The sequence below is a fragment of the Protopterus annectens genome, chromosome 1.part0 (genome assembly GCF_019279795.1).
Source record: "Protopterus annectens isolate FY-2018-M chromosome 1.part0, PAN1.0, whole genome shotgun sequence".
NCBI lineage: Eukaryota > Metazoa > Chordata > Ceratodontiformes > Protopteridae > Protopterus > Protopterus annectens.
This window is the reverse complement of record NC_056725.1, coordinates 383,688,883-383,714,985: the sequence shown is the minus strand read 5'-3', so window position 1 is coordinate 383,714,985 and position 26,103 is coordinate 383,688,883. Positions and strand designations below refer to the sequence as shown.

The following is a 26,103-nucleotide window of genomic DNA, read 5'->3' as shown; positions in this document are numbered from 1 at the left end:
AAGGTCCGGTCGCCCGGACTTTTTCCGTTAGTATAAAACACTGTCTTGCTATGTTAAAAGAGTTTAACATAGCGACACAGTTTTAAAAAAAGCAACGCAGATCTCCGTTGCTTTTTTTAAAGCTGTCTCGCTATGTTAAACTCCTTTAACATAGCGACACAGTGTGTAAAAAGCAACGGAGATCTTGCAATCTCTGTTGCTTTTTTTTTTAACCTGTGTCGCTATGTTAAAGGAGTTTAACATAGCGAGACAGGTTTAAAATAAGCAACGGAGATCTTCGTTGCTTATTTTAAAGCTGTCTCGCTATGTTAAACCCATTTAACATAGCGAGACAGTAAAAAGCAACGGAGATCTTGCGTTCTCCGTTGCTTTTCACAACTCTGATGTACTGCGAGGCATGCGCGTACATCAGAACTGTGAACACCAGACAGCTGCGGCTGTCTGGTGTTCCGTAGTTCTGATGTACCGCGCATGCCTACGCAGTACATCAGAGTTGTGGCAAAAGCAACGGGAACGCAAGATCTCCGTTATTGTCTCGCTATGTTAAATGGGTTTAACATAGCGACACAGCTTTAAAATAAGCAACGGAGATCTCCGTTGCTTATTTTAAAGCTGTCTCGCTATGTTAAACTCCTTTAACATAGCGACACAGGTTAAAGCAACAGAGATCGCAAGATCTCCGTTTTACACACTGTGTCGCTATGTTAAAGGAGTTTAACATAGCGAGACAGCTTTAAAAAAAGCAACGGAGATCTGCGTTGCTTTTTTTAAACCTGTGTCGCTATGTTAAACTCTTTTAACATAGCGAGACAGTGTTTTATACTAACGGAAAAAGTCCGGGCGACCGGACCTTTTTCCGTTAGTATATTGAGGGATTTACAACGGGCACGCTGGTTGGGCTGGCCAATCAGTGTGCACGTTTTAGAGGAGGCATTGTATAATGCTATATTAAACCCTTTGATTTAGAGTAGCTGTAGAATATCCTAGATCTGTTTCTTCTGACTGAAACTCTGTACCTTGGATAGTACCCCAGAGTAGTTATTACATTGCACATGGTTATCTACCTGATGTTTTCCACTTTTTTCTACCTGCAAGAACTGCATACTGGTGTCAGGTGACATCTTGCCCATTCAAGGAGAACATTCAGTGACTCTGTGGTGGCGCATTTTGTTTGCTTTGATTGTGCAGTAGTTAACATAACAAACAGTTATCTGCCACCATTTCACAACAACAAACAGTTGTATGATAAATGTGTAAATGTGTTAAGCATTGCTATTGAGAATACAACATAAGAAACATGAATGGGTGAGACAACCATATAGAATTAATGACAGCACATTTTGCCTACATTTTTCATAGATCATAACATACATTTTCATGGCAAGGGAAGACTGAAATCTTCCTTATCTGTTCATTGCTAATACAGGTAGACGTGCTGTTATCCAGAACCCTTCATCTGTCCCGTGTTTTGTTTACCCAGTAAAAAAAATCCATTTTAGATGAATTGGATTTGACCTGCCACAATGAATTTCCCTTAAAAGTGATTCCATGATTTCTGTGTCAGTGAGATCACATTAAGTTGCCTGGTTCTTAGCTGTGCCTTGATTCACACCGCACCCTACTTTGAGGAAGTGGACTTACAGTTGGCACTTTCAATTTCTTATGAATCTTCAAAAAGTTTAACCAGTGGTTGTATATTTAACTTTGTCAGTGATATGGGATGAACCCCATCCAGTCCTATTGCTTTTCCAAATTTTAAGTTAAAAAATTGTTTTAAATCTACTCTTATTTGAAAGATTTAATGATACACTCCTGTCAAGAAGTGTTTTCTTGTATCTTGGACAAACACCATTCTGTAGAGGCTTAATATGAAACTGTATTAATCTGGTTTGAGCAAGCTCTAAAAAGCAGTTGCATCATAAGTTGTGCAGTTAATTGTACATTTCTAACATATGCATTATTTTTGGCATCCTCCAGTACTGCACAGATGTAATGCAAAAGCTGTTAATGTTGCTGTCTCACAGAGCATGGTCCTGGGATTATGCTGGGTTTTGTGGTTTTCACCCACATCTCAAAAACTGAAACGACCTACCTGGCTGTATGACATAGAGGCACAAGGTCATTACTACACCCAGTTGACCTGAGTTTGATTAGCTTCCCAGAGCCAGGAAGAGGTGGGCAGGAGAGGGTAGAAGTGTATTGCAAAACATTGGCTTGTTTACCCTAGCAGGTGGGACTGGTGGTCGTTTTGTCAACTGCAAATGAGTGATTGGAGGTGATACAACCATTGCTAGAGACATGGGCTTGGTTCATCAATCCATTGATGAGAACCCTAATTAGCATGTAGGAGAGAGCACACATGATAATTTGTATGTAGGAAGGAGCACACATTTCAGCAAGTGGCAGAGACAGGAGCAGTCGTATGTGGAGTAGGGCAGTAATGCAGGCACCCACTTAAGTCATTGAGGGTAGGATTAGTGATTCACATTTCTTTACTTCACATTTGTTTTCTTTAGGGGTTACTTCTTTTCCCCTTTTCTAAGAAGTATAGTCTCTCACACATAATTTGATTCGATCCAACAACCTCTGCCTCCCAGGGTGCTAGGATTATAGGCGTATACCTCATGCCCAGCAAAAAGAAAAAAAAGAAAAAGACCCTAATTGGTGTCTGAATGACAACCCCCAACCTGCTGTCGCTATATGTGAACTGAATGGGCTGACTGTGAAGGCCTGCATGGTGTGTATGAGTGAACTTGCTGGTGCACCCAGTGTTGAACTGGTGTCCTGTCTGAGATTAGCTGTCTGACCTGTGTGCTTTGAATACCTGGATAGGTTTCCTGCTCCCTTGTATCATTGAACTGGATACATTTGGTAATCAGGGAATGAATGAGTGAAAGGAATACATACCTAAGGTACTGCATTTCTTTTAATTTCTGAATTCTGAGCCTAAGTAACTATGTGCCTCTTCACTTTTATTCCTGTACTAACACTCCTACATCAATCATACCTCTGATACCTGTGAGGGTATACCACATGAGCATAAGCGTATGTCTTTTAGTGCACTTCAGCATGTACTTTGTTTTGTTCTTTATAAACACTTTCAACTAAAATAAAGATCTTGCTAGAGTGATAATCAGAAAAAGAATTATGCAGAAAATGTAAAACATTTCAAAGCCAGTGACAGCCTTTTTGACAGATTCCAGGTCCTTGTTTTGATAAGCAAATTGTTTCATTCTAAGACTTGCATTAGTTGGAAATAGATTATTTGTTGTGAATGTTCTGTTTTACGACAAACACACTGCTCTTACTTATTTTCTTTTCAAGATGCATTTTATCCCTATTGCTTATATAACTTGCACTAGGCACCCATACTGTGGGATAAACTTTTATTACATGCAAAGAACTAATGATTACTCCTTATGTTTCAAGTTTTAGTAAGTCAAGAAAGAAGGAGCTGGATTACAGTAATACGCTTAAGAAAATGAAGGAAATGTAGAAGTGGAGAATTGCGAATGTATTAATGCAAATTAGGAGCAGTAGTACAGCAGACAGCAGAGGCATAACAAGAGTGGGTTAAAGGGGGCAGCTGCCCTGGGTGAAAACTTTTGGGAGGGCAAAATCAGCAGATCCTGATGGGACTTCAGTGCATTACCAACATCAGAAATTAATGCCTGTATTGCATCTGCAGTCAGAAGTAAAGCACTGTAGTGCTCTGTGTATCATGTAAACTGTAGCAGTTACTTGGTACAGATGTAGCAAGCAGTTTGCTACAGTTTAATAGGAGTCTGAGGAGAGCATTTTTTTTTTGTGCTTCTCCACTTAAAGTTGAAGCAAGGTACCAGTTCGGGGGATGGCACCGGGTGACAGGACAGAATAACTAGCTACACCTCTAGCAGACTGAGTCCGTACAGGGTGGGAGCCACTGCAGGATTCCAAAAGAACTGGGAACAGAATTAATGGTAAGATCCTTTGTGGTCCCTGAGAACTGTAGGATGGCATGTGTGAGCCCACTTCCTCAAAGGGGGTAGAGCTGGTAGGACTCGAGTTTAGTATGAATTTAATCTGACAGCCAGGTCTTAAACAGTTTTATTATATGACATTAGCTAAGAAATAATAAACATATGCATGTGTTGCTTTATTGTAAAATATTTAAAAATATGAATGTTTAGTACACCACTTTTATTACATATAAAATACTTTCTCATATATATTGACCTTGTTTACAAATCATTTCTTTTCATCCTTTGCTTCTTGGTTGAAAGCATTTGTTAACCTCTCATTTATTTCTTTGTTAATAACCTTCAAGTTTGTTGTCATAGTGACGCAGTCTGTTCATCAGAGAAGGTGTAGTGCATTGACTTTGTATGTCCTTTTTTTGCAGCTAGAAGAAGGTGAATCTTTCTCCAGGATGGTGATTGACATGGGTGAAGAAGCTGGAGAATTTCTAGCTAAGGGTTACCTGGCTCTAGGCCTGGCATACAGTCTTCAAGCCACTGACGGTAAAGTATACGCTTCAAACAGCAGCACTGTAATAACAAGTTAAAAGTCTGAAAAATAATTCTTGCAGAAAGAGACCTTATAATTTTAGAGCTGTGGTTTTGGCTAAGAAATACAAATAAATATGTAAGTCTGCATAGTGCAATCCCATAACACATCTTTCTTTGGCCAAGACAAGAGGGAAAAGAACTGAATATGTTTAGAGACAGAGGACATCGATGATAAGAAAAACTTGGAGTACCAGAAGGACACTTAGGAAAAAATGGCAACTTTATGTAATCCAGTTTTACTGTATAAGGCCATAAAATTGTAATTATGGTATGGGCTGTTTGGAATGTTGGATGCAGTAATAAAAAGATCCCAGAATAGTTCTGTTTCATACAATGAATCATTATAAAGTATCCATTAATATCCCTGCTGCTGCTAATGCATTGATTTCATGTGACGAGAGGTTACTGTTTAATACGCAATACTGATCACTTTATAGAGTAAAATAAATATACTCTTTGCTACAGAGTGTTAAAAGCAAATGGTTAATACCTGCCACTGGTCATAAATTGTTAGTATGGAGTAAGGAAATAGAATGGTTTGTGTTGTGGAAATCAGATATAGATTGGCAGTAGACATGTGCATAAGTGCCTTATATTTTTCCTTTTGTGTAACACTTTGCCTTCCTAGGACAACACTACAAAGAAAGTATCAGTAGTGCCAGTGTTGGACTTTCATTTGGTTACATGGCATTAACTTGCCAGATACTTCAAATGAATGCATTTACAAAGTCTGCCCTTGTATTTAATTTTGCAGTAACTACACAGTGGCTTTACACAGGCATTCCATTTGTTATTAAGTATTGTTGTTCATGTGCAATACAGGTGACTTCCCCGAGATAACAACAGGGGAAGAGAGACCGGTCCTGGAAAGGGAAGAGGGATTTGGTCCACCTATGGCAACCTCCCATGAACCTGAACCAAAGAAGAAGGAGGGGAAGAGCAAGCCCTTTCAAGGGCTCTTGAGACAAGAAGGACAGTCTGCCTTAGGGGTGCTCTCCCGGAGACGACCAACATCCCTTATTAGGGCTAATTTCCAGAGGACACAATATAGGGAAACCACTAAAAGTCCTTCTAAGGCCTTCCATAAAGGACCACCTTCGACCGCCATGGTCACCCTCTAACTGAGACTTACTCCCCACAAGCAAGATCCATCAGACACAGGAATCCTTTAATTCCACAACAGCCCTTCTAAGGGCTCACTGGTTCAAGATCAAATCCTCCCTTCAAATAAGGAGCTCCTCCAAGGACCACCAACAAAAGATCAGGGCAGGTTACAGAGTTTCACTCTGAAGTCCTTTTAAGGACTGATTGTTTACCAACCTCCTCCAGACGGGCTTTATCTTTTCAACAAACAGGGAAAACCCTTGGGATTCCCTTAAGTGCGTTTTTTCTTTCTCTTGGCTTTTACTTACCCCAAGTGGGTAAGCTACACTCCTAATCTGTAGTAGATAACCCACACTTCTCTGAAGTTCAAGTTTCTGAAAACCCAATCAACTGAAAGGGATCCATATACATAATATATGTGTGTGTGTGTGTGTGTGTGTGTGTGTGTGTGTGTGTGTGTGTGTGTGTGTATATATATATATAAATATACAGACACACACACACACACTCACTCTATGTATGTTTGTATTATATATATATATATATATATATATATATATATATATATATATATATATATATATATATGGATCCCTATCATATGATAGAAACCTCATTTGACTGAGACCATAAGACTGACATTTCAAAATACTGAAAGCTCACTTGACTGAAACCCATAATACTGAATTTCAACATACTAAATTGTAAACTGGACCATATAAAAACAGACTAACTCCAGGATTGCACTACAGTGGGGAAGAGGGCATAGTAGTGGCAGCGTGTAGACTACTGTAAGGTAAGTGAAAGGTATATGTCCTTTTCCCCACTGTAGTGCAATCCTGGAGTTTGTATATATAGTTGGAGGGGGTGTGGGGGGCACAACCCCACATTGGGGGGTGGGGGGGCATAGCCCCCCACCTAGTCTGTTTTATATATATATATATATATATATATATATATATATATATATATATATATATATATACATACATACATACATGTGCACACACACACACATATATATTTACTGTGACTAGCTTTGTGCTCCCACATTGAGTGTCATAAGCTACTCTACAACAGGTAGCACTGTGAAGTGACCAAATCTCACAGTGTACTCTCTTTAAGCTATTTTCTGATGTACGGTCAGTTTTTTTATTGTATAATCAGTCAGATGTAGTGCTGGTATTTCAATTGATGCCTGAATGTACTGGACCTCATGGAAATTTATCTGTCCTTGCTTATTATTCTGTAGTTGTTGGCTTAGTTCCTCATGCAAGAGTCTAGCCTGCATTTTCCAAGTCCACATAAAAAGCAATGAAAATAATCCTCAGTAAAAATGTATAGAGATGTTGTCTTGAGTGAAAGGGTCAACACATGGCTATAGGGAGAGCAGTAGGTGCCCTAAATGTGAAGTGGAAAACATGATGGTACTATGGGAACTCGTCCTTTGGATTTCCATGGAAGCTGATGAAAGACAATCCTACATTTTGTAAGCGTTTATATTCTGTTAGTATTAGCTTTAATCCTGTTAAATTTGAAAGACTGCAACAATCCACAGCACATCATAAGAGAAGTTTTATCCCCTTTGGGCTGACATACAGGGCTAAATTATTGGCTGGGGAAATTTTTACCAGAGTTGTAATCAGACACACCTGAAAAATCATCCAGTACTGTTATTTCAGAGCTATATCTGCAAGAGTAAGCCAAAGGTAAGAATCAAACCATCCAAGAGTTAGAGAAGTCTGGCCTCAGCTTGCCTAGTGAGGCAACAAAGACAGAAAAACCTAGTAGCAGAAACCTACTGGCTTTAAATTGTTCCAGTGTCATGTTACATTATCAGCTGGAAAGAAAGATTCTAAGATTTCAGCCAAAGGATTTACTCGGAGTTGCAATGTAATGTTTTAATGTCTTTGGTAGCCAGATCAGCTCAAAGTACTTGATTTTTTGTTTTAAGACGATTATGATGGGAGGAATGGCTGCTACCTGAATCTCACATTGGTTTCTTTGATCCCTCTGCTCAGTTACACTGCATTGGACAACTCTTGTTTGATGTTTTTATTGTAAGATGTCAGAGACCTATGCTCTGTGCACATTTGCTGTAGTAAGCAAAAGCAGCGTTTTAACTTAATTTCTACTTCAAACAACAGGAACATACGTTATTTCTTCTGCATGTATTGTCACCTGTTGATTTCTGCATTTTAAGTGGTATTTCTGTCAGTTTTCTTCATTTCTATATATTTTACTGAAAAGAAAAGTGCTGTGGTTCTGCAGTCTCCTGACCAATTTATTAAGTGTTCTCTAGTGTTATATCTACTGAAGTGCTGAATGAGATCACTGTTGCAGTATTCCAAACAGATAGGTTTTCACTGCTGATGTTATCCAGGGTACCACAGCTTCAGCCTTCCCTAGAACATGCATCTGACATATGACTTCAGCTTGCAAGTGTAGGAGTTTATAGGTGGATGTATGTTTGTAAATCACCAGAGTGTCTTAGTGCAGCCGGAATGCAGGTCTTGCACCATCAGTCTGATTTTCTCATGGTCGTTGGTACTGTTAGCTGCTCAGAATCAGATAAGTGCCCCACTGGGGAACCTTCCTTTATATATATAAACTGGTTACCCCTATTTGTGTTAGATGTCACCTAGGAGGGATAAGTGTAAGAGCGGTACACAGATTCCAGTAATTTAGTATAGTTACAGCAAGTTTTGATCAAGTGTGTGGGCGGTTTGGGAGATAACAGTGATTACGTTATGCAGAGGATGAGGTACCTCTGTTTATAGAAGCTAGGACATAACTTGTTTGGTGTCTTTATCATAGGACTTCAGAGAGCTACACTCAGTGAACATGTGCTTCAATTGTTAAAAGAGGCACATTGCCCTTATTTCCAAGTCAAATGGCAGGAAAGTATTTATTTCTTCTGCACTTTTTTTTGCCTCTTGATTTCTGCATTTTAATTGGTATAAACTCAGTTTTGTTAACATTTCTCTCAGTTTGCTGGAAACTGGAAATGTGTTTCTGCGGTCACCTGACTGATTACTTAAGTGCTATTGTGGTTGTGCAATTACCTGACTGACTTATTAAATGTCCCCTTGTATTAAAGCTGCTGTTTTTTAAGCTTCCCTGCAGTTTAGTACAGTTATAGTAAGTGCTGTTAACATGCGGGGGCCATCTGAGAGGTAGTAGGGATTATTCTGGGACAGAGGATAAATTACTGCTGTTTCTAGAGATCTAGCATTATTGGCTGAAGTGAAAAGCTGTTTTTGTCACTGGTTTCTTTGATTTGTCTGCTCAGTTATATTTTGCTGGGTGACTCTTGCTTGGCATGTTTATTATAAGCCATCACTTAGCAGTTTTTTCATTAGCTTCATTGCTGTTTTTTTTCTCCATTTATGCTGTCCTGCAATTTATTAGAGTTGTAGCAAAATGTGAGGGTGGTCTGGGAGATACTAGAGATTATTCTGTAGCAAAGGATAAGTTACTATTGTTTCTAGGGCTCCAGCATTGTTGTCAGAAGCCAACAGTTATTTCATTTTTTTATCTGCACATACTGAGCTGCACTCTGTACAGCACTGAACAAACTTGTATTTGATAGACACAAACACTTCCGTTGGATGTTATCTCCTAACTAGCCTGTGTTAGTCCCATTCTCAATAGAAGGATGCATTATGCTCAATCTTGCACCTCAGGGCCTGAATTGAATTCTGACATATAACTATAGGACAGATTAGAGCCCAAACTAAAATGTATTGTTCTAGAAAATGTTTTGTTGTGTTCCTCCTTACAGTGTTGTAAATAGTTCTGTGTATTCTGCTTTACTTAGCTCCCCCTTTAACACAACTGAAATCAGTAAAGCAAGATATGTATTATTCATAACAATATCAGCACGGAAGTCAAATCGAATGGCATACAAACTAGTCTATAGATACCCCATGCTCTCTACACTCTCAGACAAAAATGGAAGGTCAACCAGCTTGTCTTTCCGGATTTGCCAGCCTCATAGCACTTGGTATACTCAAGCAGTGTAGCAATTGCCTGATGCTCACAGACAATGAGCTACTACTTACCTCATCACTATCTTTCTGAGACAGCTGCAAATGCTTAACTAAAATGGTGGCTTCAGTCTTGCATATAAATCCAACCTGTGAGCACCACTGTACCCCCCACAGCGTTGCACATAAATTACCAGAAAATTATTGTACTCTATGACCATAAAGAAGTCCTTGCCTAAGCCTCCAAGATCCAACAAGATTAAGACTCACCAGAAGCCAAACACTGTAACATCTACTGGCACATACAAAACTGAGAGCCATCAGGAAGTAATCCACCTCAAATCCAGTAGACCTAAATACCATAGAAATAGTAATGCACTAGTGATTGATGACTCCATATTCAGACACTCACAGACTTCCCTCTCAAGACTGGACAAAAATAAGTTGACAGTAAGTTGTCTCTCAGTTGCCAAGATCTGCAGTGTCTCAAGGGCCCTTAAGACCCTTAAGCCAAACAGGTATGAGTACTACATGGTGATGGTCTATGTGCATGCAGACAACTTTGCGTGCCATATGTGAGGGATATGCAGAGTGATTTGTTTGTGCTCTTCATGAACGTCACAAATGCAAGAAAGGTGCTGGTGTTGAGCAGAATCCTTCCCTCTCCAAAAATTATTCCAAAGTACAAAGAAAAGATGATTGGCTTCAACAATTGCCTGCATAACTGGTGTTATCCACTTGTGACCCAGTATGAGTCAGCTTGGGAAAAATAATGCATAACCCTACTTACTTCACCAGGAACAGCTTGCACCTTTTAATCCACTGGTGTTATCCAATTGTGACCCAGTATGAGTCAGCTTGGGAAAAGATAATGCATAACCCTAATTACTTCACCAGGGACAGCTTGCACCTTTTAATCCACGGCTTCTGAGTATCAGCTAAACAACTTGCTATCCCAAACTGCCTTTTTTGGCAGAGTCCAGCTAAGGGACCTCTCAGCTTAACTGGCAAAACAATTCAAAATCAAGATCACATCAAGGTGACTCTTTTCAGGGCTAGAAGTGTAAAACAACAATTTGCAAGTCTTTGAGGCCCTCCTGGTGCATATCCATGTGTGTGATTACTGAAGCCTGGTTTAAAAGCCCTGAAAGCAATCCCCATGTAAACCTGGGTTTTGGGCCTACCATGCCATTTAGACCTGATGGAAGTTGTAGTGGCATCTCCATGTTGTTAGATACCATATTACATTTAGGCAGTTATGTAGATACCCACAAGCAGAACCTGCTCAAATAGAAATGACAGTAACTTAGACAAACAATCAGATCCTAGTATGTGACAGGACCCCACTCTATGACTCCTGCAAACCATGTTAAATTTCTAAACATGTTAGATGAACTCCCTATAAATAGGAGCGCCATTATACTGGTTGACTTTAATTACCTGTTGAAAAACTGGGATACCTACACCTCAAATGTAGATATTGCCCTAAAATTCTTATACCTCATGAACAAAAACAAAAACTCCTTCAACCAAATTATTAAAAAAAAAAAAACAGTAGTGGTAAAATTATCTTTGGCCTAATCCTTACAAATATAACATCTGTATGTACTATCCCCTTGGTTTCCCAGTATTCCCATCTCCAGTTAAATCCAATCACAAACTGGTAACTTTCACATTCATATGTCCAGATCTACCGATGTTAATATCACAGAATTCAGGGACTTCAGCTGTACAGTTCTGTGATGAAATCTTTAAAGTCAAGTACAGCATTAAAAACCAAGATGTCGACCAGGCAAGGAATTATGCAAACAAAAATTTAGTGTCACACTGTATTAACTTGACAGTCCTAACTAAGTCTAAATGAAATGGGAAGTTCAAGACCAAATCATCCTTGTGGGCCCCAGATTTAAACAAGCTATACAGTTAAAAAAATCATAGAATATACAGCAAATCTAAAGACCCTCAAATTAGGGTTAACATCAAAAAGTTATCTAAGAATCTGAAAAATAACATCAGGAAAACAAAGGCATCCCATGAACTCAGACTAGCATCAGAAACCAAAGACAACTTCAAATAATTCTTTAGTTACATCAGGAAGATAAGGAATTATTTATTTATATTTGTTGACCGGGAGTGTCCGACTGGACGTAGGTCCATTTTCAGCAGAGGCCCGGGGAGAAAAGGAATAACCCCCAGCATTGCTCAGAACTTATTCAAAATGATATTACCTAGTCTGATCCAGTGGACATTGCAAACATACTTGCAAACATATTCATTTCAAATTTCACTCTTAAATATCTGACCCACCACCATCACTAAACAACACTTAATGTAGTAAAGGTACTCTCAAAAATAAAAAAAATACAACTTTCATTGCACTGGATAATATACCAGGCTGCTCGATAAATGGTAGTTAATGGATTTATATTATTTCATCGTGTTTTAAGAAACTCGAAATTCATATGGTCAAGTTTCCGAAAACTCAAAAAAAAAAAAAAGAATAAATCTATGTTTTTGCAGGGAGGCAAGCCACTGTACCCACCACACACCACTTGCAAATTATATATGTCAACTCTGAGATCACACTAATGTGGGAAAAAGGGTGAATTCCCCCTTGAAGCACTTCTTTGTAAACTGTGGTACAGTGGGGATTGGAGAATTTACCCCTTTCCCAGTGTAGTGCGATCGGAGTTGGTATATATAATTTGCAGGGCGTGTGGGGTACAGGGAGGTTTGACTCCTGCAAAAACATAGATTTGTTTTATTTTACTTTGTGTTTTCAGAAACTTGTCAAATAATATAAGTCCTAGAAAATATGTGTTAGTAAACCTGCTTCTTTATCTGTTCAACCTGAGCCTAGCCATTTCAGTTTGGTGATGATCGAATTATCAGTCAGGGAGAAATATGGTTTGTCAGCATGGATAAAATCAGAAAAATGTTGAAATAAAACGTTGTGTCAAACTAATCGCCAGCATAGTAAGACTGTTTCCATTCATATGTCATAACTTCTGCAACAGCCATCGACTAACCTAAGTGTAGACTTTTATGACCCTGTATAAAATAGAGTGCTCACGTTACCATTCAAGGTTTTCCTTAAAAAAAAACAAAACAAAAAAAAAAACAAAAGAGTATTTTCTTCCTCTTCAAGCATGCTGCTATCTGTACTTGACCAGATTTTTTTGCAACATATGGTATTTACATGCTGAAAACAGATTGATGGTCTCCATTTTAGTATTTTGTAGTTGTTTTTGTGACATAGGAACATGACTCTTTGGCCATAGAATTCATGTTTAACATTAGCATGACTGTAAGAACTGCTAAAGCAAAAGGCACTCGGACACATTTGATGAGTAATATATTAAGAGGCTATTGAAATTCAGTATTAACCTGTTCCAGAGCTAAGCCTATAAGCTTGCTTCTTAAACAGACATTCAAGAATTAAGCCCTTTTTGTGTGACTGACTCCAGAATGACAGCTGATATGGATGTTAGGAGTCAACCCAACATTACATTCAAATATTATTCGAAATTAAGCTGTACGTGTTACCTGTTCTACCATCTTTACTTTAATCCTGCTTGCTGTTTTCATTTTTGTCTGACTTATATTATTGGTAATTTGTAATTTTGGTAATTGGTATTTCTGGAAAAAGCAGTTGATGAAGGTATTATTAGTGAAATGGTCAGACAACACCTTACGGTAAAAGAGCCAGGCAAGCAATATTTGTATCTCTTGCCTAAAATTCATAAAGATCTGAATCAGCCTCCTGGAAAACCTATTGTGTCGGGAATTGGGTCTCTCACAGAGCCTCTCCTAATGTTTCTGACCCAATACTTACAACCTTTATTACCATATATTAGGGCCAGAATTAAAGATACTACTGAATTTCTACAGATAGTGTCTAAATCCCAATTGGAGCTCAATTGGTTGATGTGTACCCTAGATGTTAAGTCTCTATATATACCAGTATCCCTCATTGGGTGGGTTTGCAAGCCTTAGAATATTGGTTGAACAGGGTAGAACTTTATACTCTGGGATTTAACACATTACTAGTAGGCTTGGCGGAACACGTCCTAACTAAAAATGTCTTCTATTTCAAAGGAGAATGTTACTGGTAAACCCAAGGTACAGCTATGGGAGCATCTTTTGCCCCAATATATGCCAATTTATTTATGGGTTTTATAGAGGAACAAATCATTTACAGTGATTCACATAACATTTTCCTGCCAGAAATCGACATATGGAGATGATTCCTGGACAATTGTGGCTAGTATGGCGTGGTGACATTGACTATCTTATGGAATTTATTGAATATATCAATGAGAGTAAGTGGGGTATAGAATTTACCATTACATATAGTAGGGAGGAAATAAATTAACTGGATGTAAGGATCGTATGTCTTCCAGATCAGACATTATGCACTTTAGCATACAGGAAATACCAACAATATAATAACTTGTACATGTCTAGCCTCCATCCAAGCCATACTGTCAGGAACATCTCAAAATCTCAATTTTTGGGAATTAGAAGAATCTGTTCAACTGATGAAGATTTTAACATATCTAAACAAGATCTTACCAGCAGATTTCTGGATAGGGGATATAGACAGAGGGATGTGATTGGAGCAAGAGGTTGGGCTATCAATCAACCAAGATCTGATTTATTACAATATAAATCCAGACAGTTTCAGGATGGGTCAGACACTATCAGAATGGTCACTACATATGGTAGAAATGTTAGTTTATTAAGAAATGTGGTTCAGAAATATTGGAACATTCTTACATCTAATGATGAATTGGGTTCTATTTTACCTGAGAGATGCCAATTCTCTTTTCGCAAAGGGAAAACATTGGGCTCATACTTTGCTCATTATAAAAAAACTAATAAGGGTGATCAGGTGGGCCATCAACTTACAATTACAGGAGACAGGCTTGTTGATTCTTATCCTTGTGGACATTGTACCTTCTGCAAACACATGCAAAAGATAAAACAATTTACTAGCAGACATACAAGTCAGTTTTTCAATATACGTTTTTATGCCAACTGTGGGTCAGATTGGGTGATATATATATGGTCAGCTGCACCTGCTCTGCCTTTTATGTGGGGCAGACCTCAAGATCATTGCATTATCGGATGTCTGAACACCTTAGTGGCATACGCAATCAAAGAATTGCAAATGCATTATACAGACATTCCCAAGTACATACATCAGCTAGGTTCACATTTGTAGTAATAGATAAAGTTATGGGTAACAAATTATTTAAAAATGGATGGCACTCCATTTTGAATCAAAATGGATTGTTGAGCTGGGGGGATTGTTCGCTGCAGGTCTTAATGACAAAATGTGATTTAATAAATTAGATTTTCTATTTTATTCTTCTTTGTGGAGAAGTGATGTCATAGGAAATGACTGGATACTGACTGTATTTAAAGCAATGGATTTGTAGTATGGATATCACTGATGAACAGTGGTGGCTCGTGCTATTGGGCTGCAGCCCCCCCCAGCTGTGGAAAGAAGATTTTAAAAAATAAAATAAAATATTTACTTTTTCTATTCTACATTACTTAGTTGTGAGTCTGACCGACTCGCTGACATTCTGTTAAAGTCCTGGAACTCAAACTGCGCATGCTCGGTGAGTTTTGGGTTAAAAAAATTAGTCTCCGTAAATCCGGACTGCTGTAAAAGCAGTCCAGATAAAGGAGAGAAGGCATCAGTGCTTGATGCCCAGAAGTCTATCCGGTTTGTAACCACAGTAAACTGGAAGGCGATCGGACTGCCACGTCTGCAGTCATGTAGGTGACGTGCATGGTTGGATGACTACTGATTGGTTCTCACTCTCTTCTTGCACTTGGCGTGCTGGGAAAGAGAGACCAAGAACCAGTCAGTACAGTAGCAGCATACAGTACTTTGGTTTGTGCTTTGGTCAGACTGTCAGACCACGGAGTTCGAAACTTAAGATCTCGGACAAAAAAATCTTAAATTCTGCACTTCTGTCAAGACTCAAGGTAATCATCCAGTGCCTGTGCCACTCAAATAATAAATGCGTACTGCTATAATTGTTACTGGCAATGGCAACCTGCATATGCTAAAATAAAGTGGTACTACTTTTGTTAAACATAAAGAGCTAATAGTGCTGATTTTTTTATGAAGAAAAATAGTAATTTTAATATTTATTTAATTGAATGTTTTAATTGGATAAGTAAGCCAGTCATCATAGCCTCTTTTCATCTACAACCAAAGCCATAGAAACAAGGGTAAATGTAATATATATGGACAATAAAGGATTACAATCATCCAACCTGTTTTGGGGAAGTAGAAGGAAGCCAAGGGGAAAAACAAATAAGCTCCACATAGGCAGTGGACTGGTGTCAGGATTGAACTTTGGTACCTGGAGCTGACTGAACCTGACTGAAGTGAAAATAAGCACTTGTGTCAGAGAAGCTGCTATCTGAGGGTTAGACTTCAGAGCTGAAATATCCAGACTGGGAAGGATGTGAGCGAGCATATGATGTCACCTTTGCCAACAGGTACAGGAAAGGGAGAGACATGTACACTATACAGCACTATGGGCTTGAGCTTGAGAGATGCTTAGCTCTACTAAGTCATGTAAATGCTGTAGCCTTCAAAAAGTATAGCTAAGAACAAGCATGTCCAATAGGAATAGTATAACATTACTTTATATCAGCTGCCAAGGAGGAGTTTAAGCAACAAGATGGAAAAGACCCTTCATGACTGCCTGCCATACGGCTGCACTGTGAAGGATGCTTATTCCTGTGATAAGAGAAATAAATGAGTGGTGGTAATAGTGGGTAGATACTCAACAGGCGCAGTATATGGGAAGAGGTAGCTAACAAATTGTCAGTTTACCTGACCTTTCAGTTTGTCTTTTCTTTTGATTTGCAATTTGTAATGTGAGCAATAGAGAAACATCCCAATACGTCCTTTGTATGAGAGAGAGAAACCAATCATGAACAAGTCATCAGCCTAAAACAGATTTGAAGACTATAAATACATAAGCTCGCACAAAACTTTCAAATAGAAAAGAACCATCAGTTGACTTATTCCATTTTCATTCACCTTCAAAACTAGGTTTTGAATGTATCTATATAAGAAAATATATGATGGCAGTGTTGTGTAACTGTACAAAATAATTTTTAATGTTTAGCATTTTTAATATATGTTTTAATTAGGCAGGTTTTGCACACTATTTTAATATTTAATATTTATATATATATTTTGATACTTTTTATTTACATGTGAATATAGGATTTTTAAAGGAGTGTTTTATTTTATTTATTGAACAAATGTCATAATTAGTATATAAAAATGATTAGGATATTCTGTTTATAGTGTAGGGTGTTTTTAACTAAATTGAGCTTCTTTTAATTAAGCAAATAATTTAAGGGGAAAACATGATATTTAAAGAGGGATATTTGGGAAGCATGTACATCTGATGAAGTCATTTTACATGGACAAAAACATAGTGATAATTGTTATTAATAATAACATTTTGGTTGCTGTGTTAATTATGAAGCTTTGGATTTATTTTGCATTTTACTGTTACTCTGGTGCTTCCTGGTGCCCTATCATGGTTTTCTTTTTGTTTTTTTGGACTTGTGGGAACTGTTTTTCCTTCTTATACTGTGATTCTAAAACAGATTTAGACACACACACACACACACACACACACAGACACAAAACACTGACAAACACACACAAGCAAAAGTTTGGTAACACATTTTCCATTTTCTTCACCAATCCTGTTAGTTTCTGCTGTCTTTGCCTCAGAATCACTTCAAAAGTTCATATGTGTCATGTGTGTCTGTGTGTGTGTATACAGATTTTTGCATCACATTTTTGGTCTGTTTTTCATAAAATTAGTGGCAAAGCATTAAAGGTTGAAGTTAAAAAACAATAACACAGACATTTGAGTTTCAGATTTCATAACCTTCAGATAATTCATACTAATGCAAGACCTACTATTTTATTAACTTTCTAAGTTTGTAAGGGAAATATTTAAAAATTGTACTTATTTTTGGGCCTTTGTAACTTGTCCCACTTTTATTTATGGCTTTGTCCAGATTTCTTACTCTGAGGTTGAGAATATAAAAAATGTGTCAGGGCCATCACCATCAGCCAGAGACATTCAAATTGTGACATGTTTGTACCCCACTCCCCCATGTAGTGACTCTGGATGCATCCAAGCAAGGCAAGGAACAGTTATGCAGTGAAAGTGTGCAGGCTAAGTATCCCCCCATCCAAGGTAGACACAAGTATAGTGGCTTTTCATCTGTCCTTGATTTTGCAGAATGTTCTGGTTTTCTATCATATTTTTATACTATTGATTTTTGATTCTTATTATTCAGAAAATGCATGTTGTTGGCTGCATGTTACTTGGTACTTTTATAAAGCTGAATATAAATTATAATTAGAACTGCAGTGCAAGGAGAAATGGTTTGAGTTAAGTACTGCTTGTTTTTTTATACTTGATTTTGACTGACATTCCAGTACTGTATTTAAAAAGTAATTTATTTTTTCATGCCTCACAGCCCTTTTGTTTCCATCTAGGTATTAAGTAAGCTGTCATGTAGCCAATGCATTGAAATAATATTTTTTTTCTTCTACACTTCATTTTGTCTTGATTGGACTCTCATGGCGGTTTGGCACCCAGGGCAGTGTATTTAATTAAGGTCTCAGGTTTTGTGCATAGCTCCACCCCTTTCTATTTGACCACACCCTTTCTCATTAGCCACACCCATTCAGCTGTCTCCTGCAGCTCCCCTTTGATTTCAAGTCACCAGCCACCACTGCTGATGAAGGCTATATTCCGAAACTGGTCTGGAATGTGATATAATAATAAATTTTGATCTTTATTCACGTCTTTGTGGTGCTGGCCATTCTTTTTGGATTGCTTATATTATTGGTAAAACATTATATATGCATATACTCCATCTGGACCCTTCACTGTAATGTAGAAAGAGAGGTTGTTAATAAAACTTCACTGTATGCATATCCAGTTGCTTGATACCTCCTGAGCTTTGGTGTGTTATTTCCTATCTTGCACAACTTTGTAAGCAAGTAAAGCAAAAATAACCAGGGTGTTAGTATGCACCCTGATGTGACTCCTTTGTTTGCTCTAGCTTTTGAGGTTAAGTTGCTAGTACTTGTATACTTAACTTGTACCCATGTAGAGCAGCAGCAGACTACTGTTTCAGTAAAGCTCCTGCCTGTTATTATATAGGTTCATAGGTTGGTACTAGGCTATCGGCCCTAGGGCCTATACAAGTCTAGCCATAACAATTCCCTGGATATTTCTTCCCACAATATTTGCATAATTCACATTTTCAAATACAGACTTTTAAGTCCACATCAAGACATACTGACATGCTTTTTCTTATTATAGTGTATTTTTCATCACAATTTGTAACAGCAGGTAAGCATCAATGGTTGACCTTACAGTAATATATGGAAACTGAGTAAAATATAATGGATTCTCTGAAATTTGATCTTCAGATTTCTCAGTAATACTGTTGGAAAAGTCTTGAGAATATTATCCTTCAAAGTGAGAGGTCTGCACTTTTTTGGATATGAGTGATCTCCTTTTTCATAAATTAGGGCAATGATCCCTCAGAACCATGATTGTGAGATTGCACTCTCTCATACAAGAAACACACAGAGCCCTTACTCAACACTTAGATCCATTTCCACAAATTTATTACAAATAGTTTATGATTTAACTGATAAGGTCCAGCTGATTTATTTTGCTTCAGTTGTTTTACACACTTTTCTGTAGAACTTATGTTAAAATCCTTTCTTAGTCCGCAACTCCGTAACAATGGAACATTGCCCCTCAAAATGTAGATTATAGATTTTCTCTTCATAAAATTTGTTTCACTCTTCCCTTTCAGTTATCCCCATTGCTTTGCAAATCTTCTAATCCATTTTCAGATTTCAAGCCAGAATTGTTTACTATCTTGTTTAATTATATCTAAAATCATCTGCCAGTGGATACCTGCATACAAAGCAGAACTATAAAGAGCACACTTTTTATATTCCACTTTTGGTTTTCGTTTTGTTTTTAACTTTTCTAAACTCTTCTTTTATACACTTCCAGTATTCTGTAATATCTTCTCTTTAATGCACAGTTTTCAAACCATCCCTGTTCATAATTTATATGATCTACAGCTACCCATCTCCCATTCCCAAGATTCCTTCCCATTTAAAAAAAAAATCTAATTTTTCCATTGTGTATCGACATCAACATCACCCCCTTTTGTACATGGAGTTGGGGTGTCATATCAACAGTGGCAATCACGTAAACCTAGTATTCACATTGCTGGTGGATAGCCCCACCAAGGCTTTTGATTTATTATGGCTATTAGCTCTTCTGATTGATTCTTTAATCAGGCTTTCATTTCTGACATTATTTTCCCTTAAATCTGTTTGTGTATGCAACACTGATGAACCTATTTTTTCTGTTACTTTTCATAATATAATCATTAACACACAATTTCTTTCTGTTCTAACATCTAATATCAAACTTGAACCCGTTGTATGATTTGATGATACAAGAGTGTAGTCACTTACAGATCCTCCTTTATTGTTAGAAAGCATATAACTAACTTTATTTCTCCCATTCAGGACTACCCATGTCACGAAAGGATATCAATGCTAGTGTATGTACTTCTTGCTTATTACTAATATTTTTTTAATTTCTTATTTCACAGTCTGTTTCAGCCATATGTGATCATTCTGATGCCATTGAGGTCTCTGTTTGCTATAATCTTTCTTTCTTTTGACAATTTAATGTAGATGTAATTAGTTCTTTACAAATCTCTACTGATTCTCCTTCTATGTATTTCTCCCTGTATTGTATACATTTATCAGAGTCAGTTTATGTTTAAACAACAAATGTCTACCTCCATAATTTTTGATGATGTTAACCTTGGTTTAAATCTCTGACTATCCTTCAAAAATGGTTTAAATCTCTGACTATCCTTCAAAAATGTTATTATATCACCCTTCATTCTTCCATATTTCCTTGCCTTAAAAGACAGAATCTCAAACTTATACAATCTAACACATTAAACTTAGTTCATTGTCCCAGCCCAGTTTCTTCTAAATTTATTATATCAGAGTAAATTTGACCCAGGATTACTAACTAGTCTTACAATATTTTATTATGCCACATATCTCTCTTGTTCCACCCAAGTGTCTCCACTGAATTTCCATGGAATCCAATTTTTTGCTTATTTTCTTCAGATTATTGCACAATTCCCTTGAGATCCACAAATTTGTTCTGCATTTATACTCCATTTCCCCAATTTAATTGCTCCAAAATCCACTACTATTCTAAAGCTTACTTAAATTAACATCTTGAATATTTTCTTTAACTGAGTGGAGTATTTTTTCCATCAGTGAAATATTAAACAATGATGAAACACAAACTGGGGAGTTTCTAAGTGAGGGTCTTTGGTGAAGCTCCCTTGATCATTAGTTTTGTTTGTACACTTCTCAGTAGGGGTCCAGATAATATTCCTGTGTTATTTAGTTGGTGTTTTTATATGATTTAATTGTAAAGCTTCATTTTCTGGCAGTCAGCTTTTACCTGTTTGAAGAAATTTTCTCTGCTGTGTAGCTTACTAAATAAATGTGACCCAAGCTTTTAGCTAGCTGAGTTATTTGTAATGTAGGAGAAAATCCATGTGTTAAAATCCTACACTATTATGTCTTTGGAGATTTGGCATAGCTAATCTTTCAACAAAAAACATTGATTTATTTGCATTTGATTTGTCAAGACATGACAATGAGATTTATTTGTTCTGCCTTGGACTTTGCATAGCATCCTTAAGTCTCAAGGTATCAGTGCTAAAATGTACCTTATATGATGACACAATCCTTTAACTAGCTAGCTGTGGCTGATTCTAGTATGTTCAGTGAGATGACAGACATCGTGCCCACATTAATGATAATAAAGGGAATATTCTGTTCCAGGAAGAGAATCTGTAGCTGTTGCACAGTTACATGAGTCTAGGAAAGTACAATATGAGAAGTGCAAACCATATATTTGAGTGGAATGTCTAATTAGGGGTAAAATCCATTTACTTTTGGATAACCTCAGAACAGGAGTTTCTTTGGGATATAATTGTATGTTTAGGGAATGGGATCAGAAAAGAAATTTCTGGGACAAATTTAGGAGCAAGAAGATGAAAGAAGGGAGACAGAGAGAGAGAATTTCCAGACACATGGTAGGTTCATATACTGGGGGAAGAGTTTGATTTACAGAACGTTTGCCAAATGCAGATAAAAGGGAGCCTATCTCTGAACAAAATGTGCTGAGTCCAGGATTAATTTTGTTTTAGTATAGCTCTCCTTATAGTAAGTACTTTTCAGTACATTGTGCATTAGAAATGCTTTAGAAAGGATAGATGACTAGATATGCTAAAATGATTACTGTATAGTTAAAGTGTTTTCTTTGGAGACAACTGATGCTTTATAGTGTTCAAGTCAGTAACATTTATTTTATTTTACAGCAAGACTAAAAAGCACACAGGATGAGCTCAACAAGAAGGCGCTGGACACATTGAAAAGGTAATGTTTTGCGAGTTGAAATGTCTCATTTGTAATCTTAACTATTTTATATTAGAATTGCTGCTTATAGCTCACTAACAAGGCATATCTCTGCAGTTTAGAGACTTTCCGTAATTTGTATGTTGTTCCATCTTTATGGCATACACATATGCACAAAGAGATAAATCCTGTCCTTTTTATAGCCTTCCTTTTGAGTTAAAGTCAGGGTATTTGTCTCCATTGCTGCTGACCTGGGCTTAACTGGCATTTTGGTTATCACAGGCAAAATCTAATAGCTGGAGGCCAAATGTCTTCTTGCTGACAAGATATACTCCAAGGTGTTAAAAGTGGAAATCTAACTTAATATCTCTACACTGTATAATAGATACATGTACAAAATTGGTGGTGTACCCTATTAAACAATTATGCCCAAGTGATAGGAACTGGAGGTCAAAAATATGATCTCATCTGAGTATGATGGGCTCCCTGGGTGATGAAAAGAAAGGAGCATCACAATGGATGCAGCTACAGATGCTATCACACCAAGAGAAAGAGGATCTCATCTTCTGAGAGGATATCCCAGGGCAGCATGGCAGTACATGCCTAGTACATATATATGTCACTGGGCAAATTGTTGAATGTTCCTGAAAATCGGCAGTGGGGAGTGGCAGCTCAAGACTATTCTTACTTACATCTGCAATAAAGCTTCTCATCAAAGGTCCACAAACAGTGGCAGACAAGCAAAAAATAGCCATCCCAGTACAGTGGCAGCCAGATTCATCATATAAATGGGGAGGAAAGGAGGATGTAACAGTCATAAAGGAATACACAAAAAGATAACCATAACGATGACTGGTAGAAGGAGGAGGCATTTTGGGGGTAGCAAAGGCTCCCATTTTTCTCACAAGAACATGAATGGTAGTTTGAGGAATATAATGAGGACTGGTTGTGGGCGGGATAGACTATGAAGAGAATGTTGCAGGATATACAGATAAAAAATGCCAAACCAGACAGGGGTGAGTACAACAGTAGAGCGATACAGATAGACTTAGATGGTAATGAGGAGAAGGAGAACTGGACAGCAGACAAGGTATACAGAATGATGTGCACCATATGCACTTCCCTATCCCCCATCCCTCTATTCCTGTGCATGTGGTGGATGCCAGACCAGCATAACTGTCATCTTTACTCAAGAATTATGGACAAAGCCAACACATATTGTGCCACTGAAGAGAGTATACTGGGGCAATTTTTAAATATTACTCTAATTCGCTTAAATAATCCTAAACAGCTCTTAGTGAAAACCCATCTGATGAAGACCACTGGATGAAAGCACTCATAAAGAAGCTCAATAAATGGACAGCATTAAAGAACACTTTGGTTGTCCCACATTTTTATCTCAATCTTTTAGGCAGAATCTTTTGGAAAAGGATGAGTTTACAAGAATTTCTCTGCACACCAATGAATGATTTGTTTTGGCTTTTCCTTCCCTAGCTGGACTAGTTCACTTAGAAGCTTAATAAGTAGAACTACAGATTTTGCATCAATATATATTTCTTTAGCAGTAAGAAGCAAGAAACTAATGTCCAGCATTATTGACGGACTTATACTCAGTTATTTACTAGAAAATCAAACATTTTGTAAGGAGCAGGGCAAAAATACGAGGCAAGGTCAAAGACATTCTGTAAACTTAGGGACATTTCAGGGATAAGCAGACTGGCCAGAGGCCAATCCACACAGACATCAAGAACTTCCATGGCTGACGTCACCTGTGGTGGTCCAAAGGTTGGGGTTTCCTAGTCACATGACTCAGCCAGCCATGCCAGGAGGTACTTCCTGGTTCTGAGATGGGCATCCAGATGCACTTTATTTTATTTATCATTTTTGTTGACTAGGTTAGTCCCACTAGGTTAAAGCCCTCTTTCCAAGAAAAACCAGAGGTAGTATTTGTATGTCTGAGGGATATTTGGCCAGGGTACTGGGCTAATTCACTTCTCTTTTCTGGTTGGCACTTTCCTGGAGAACTGTCACTGTAAGAGCAGAGTATGGAGGAAGTGGTAAGTGCAAACTCTGAAGGACTAGTTAAAATCAAGAAATCGTGGCTAAAATTTTTAATGAAAATAAAACAAATTTTTTGGAATTAAAATGTCATGAAAAATGGAATACTACATATGTTAGTTATTGATATACAGGAAGGAGACTTGAATATGGAGACGTGCAAAATGATTAACAAGGGAGAACCACGGGATGAAATTGCAGCATTGCGGTTTGATATAGTGTAGACATGCCTTCTAGAAGAAGAAGAAGTTAACAGATTTGAGTATTGGAAGTCTTGTATCAAGAAGTATTCTGAGGGAGACAAATAAAGGATCCAAGCAGAAAGAGGAAAACAGAAATAAACAAAAGGTTATTGAAAAGACATATCCAAATGTTTTGGCAAAATACATGAAAGAACAAAGTAATATTGGAAGGGTTTTTTTGACTGAAAGAAGCAAAGTATATGTATTGCATCTAAAAATAGTGAAACTTGAGGAAGATACTTTTTGAGGGACAAAATTATTGTTCCATTGGGTTTGTGCCAGAAGGTATACAGGCATTTATGCATATAGGTACAGAGACTGTCATTGAGATAACTTTTGAATCTTTTATGTTTCTGTGGTTAAAGGAACAGATGTAATGCTGAAAAGAAAACTGAAAGTTCAATTTAGAACTTCAGAAATCACTGAAGAGGAACTTAATGTAAGCAAGGTTATGATATAAAAATGTGAGGTGTTTATGGAATGGGGGTCGAGGTTTCACAGTGTGTCTTGATAGTAAAGATGGAAATAATAAATTTGCCAGGTGTTATAATTGTATATGGAAAGAAAAAAATGCTCAGCTACTAGGGAACCCCAAAATTTGCTTTCATTGTGGGGCAGGGGGATCATTTAATAAATGGCTATAGTAATTGCAAATGCTAACAGTATGGAAAGATTGGGCATATTGCTGAGAACTGCAAAATGTATTGTAGAAAATGTGGTGGTACAGATAATTTTTGGCTTAATTGTGAAAATATGGACAGTGAAGATGACTGTTTTATAGGCTTCGATGAATGTACAGGATGAAGATGAGTAAGTTGGGCCTAAATAAAATAATGGGATACAAACTCAATTTGAAAACTTAAATCTGGAAGATTGAGTGGCGTTGGAAGGGGATAAAACAATTAAAATATATATTTATTTGGAAAAGAGTTTGTAGAAGGAAATTTGCAAAAAATATAAGGAATAATTTCAGTGTTATATTTCTGAATGTTAATTTACAAAAATGAAATAAGGCATGGATAAGTATTTTGTCTTGGTGTCAAGATCAAAACTGATATTTTGTTTGCAAGACAGATTTCTTAAAGATGAACAAAAAAGCAGATTGAGGTTATGTAGTCAAAAGAAGTAAGGTGGTGCTTTGGAGCTTTGTAATGCACTTATTTTCAGGGGTCACCTTGTTTTTTGAAAAAAAAAAAAGGAAGTGCACCTGTTGAATTTTACAGTAGTTGTTCCAGATGGATGTGTAGTATGGGATATAAGAGAAAGAAAAAAGTGTGGAGATTGATTAGCATTTAGGCTTGTATGCAAGGGAAAGAGTGAAGTTTTATTTGAAGAAATAAAAATATATGTTTTTAGCTAGAATGTATATACTAATTATGGATGAGTTTAATTGTAATCTTAGAAAGGATACAGGTGAAGTAGGGAAAGACATTGTTATATGTAGATATATGTAGATAAATGATTAAAGATGGACAACTACATTTGGGAAAGAAAAGACGTTTCAGTTATAAAAGAGATGTTTATAGGACTGAAAGGTATTTTCTCAGAGGATTTAAAGGAAGAAAGCTGTGAAATATATGAAGTTTATTGTACTG

General features: G+C 37.3%; 1 protein-coding gene across 1 annotated transcript in view; it reads left to right on the top strand.

Moving 5' to 3' along the window:
* The window catches only part of TTC7A (tetratricopeptide repeat domain 7A), a 2,391,665-nt gene that overhangs the window by 1,091,281 nt on the left and 1,274,281 nt on the right, over positions 1-26,103 (top strand). The window contains exons 12-13 of the mRNA XM_044060227.1: positions 4,382-4,499; positions 22,172-22,229. Of these exons, the coding sequence (XP_043916162.1) occupies positions 4,382-4,499; positions 22,172-22,229 (176 nt within the window). The remainder of the gene's footprint in view (positions 1-4,381; positions 4,500-22,171; positions 22,230-26,103) is intronic.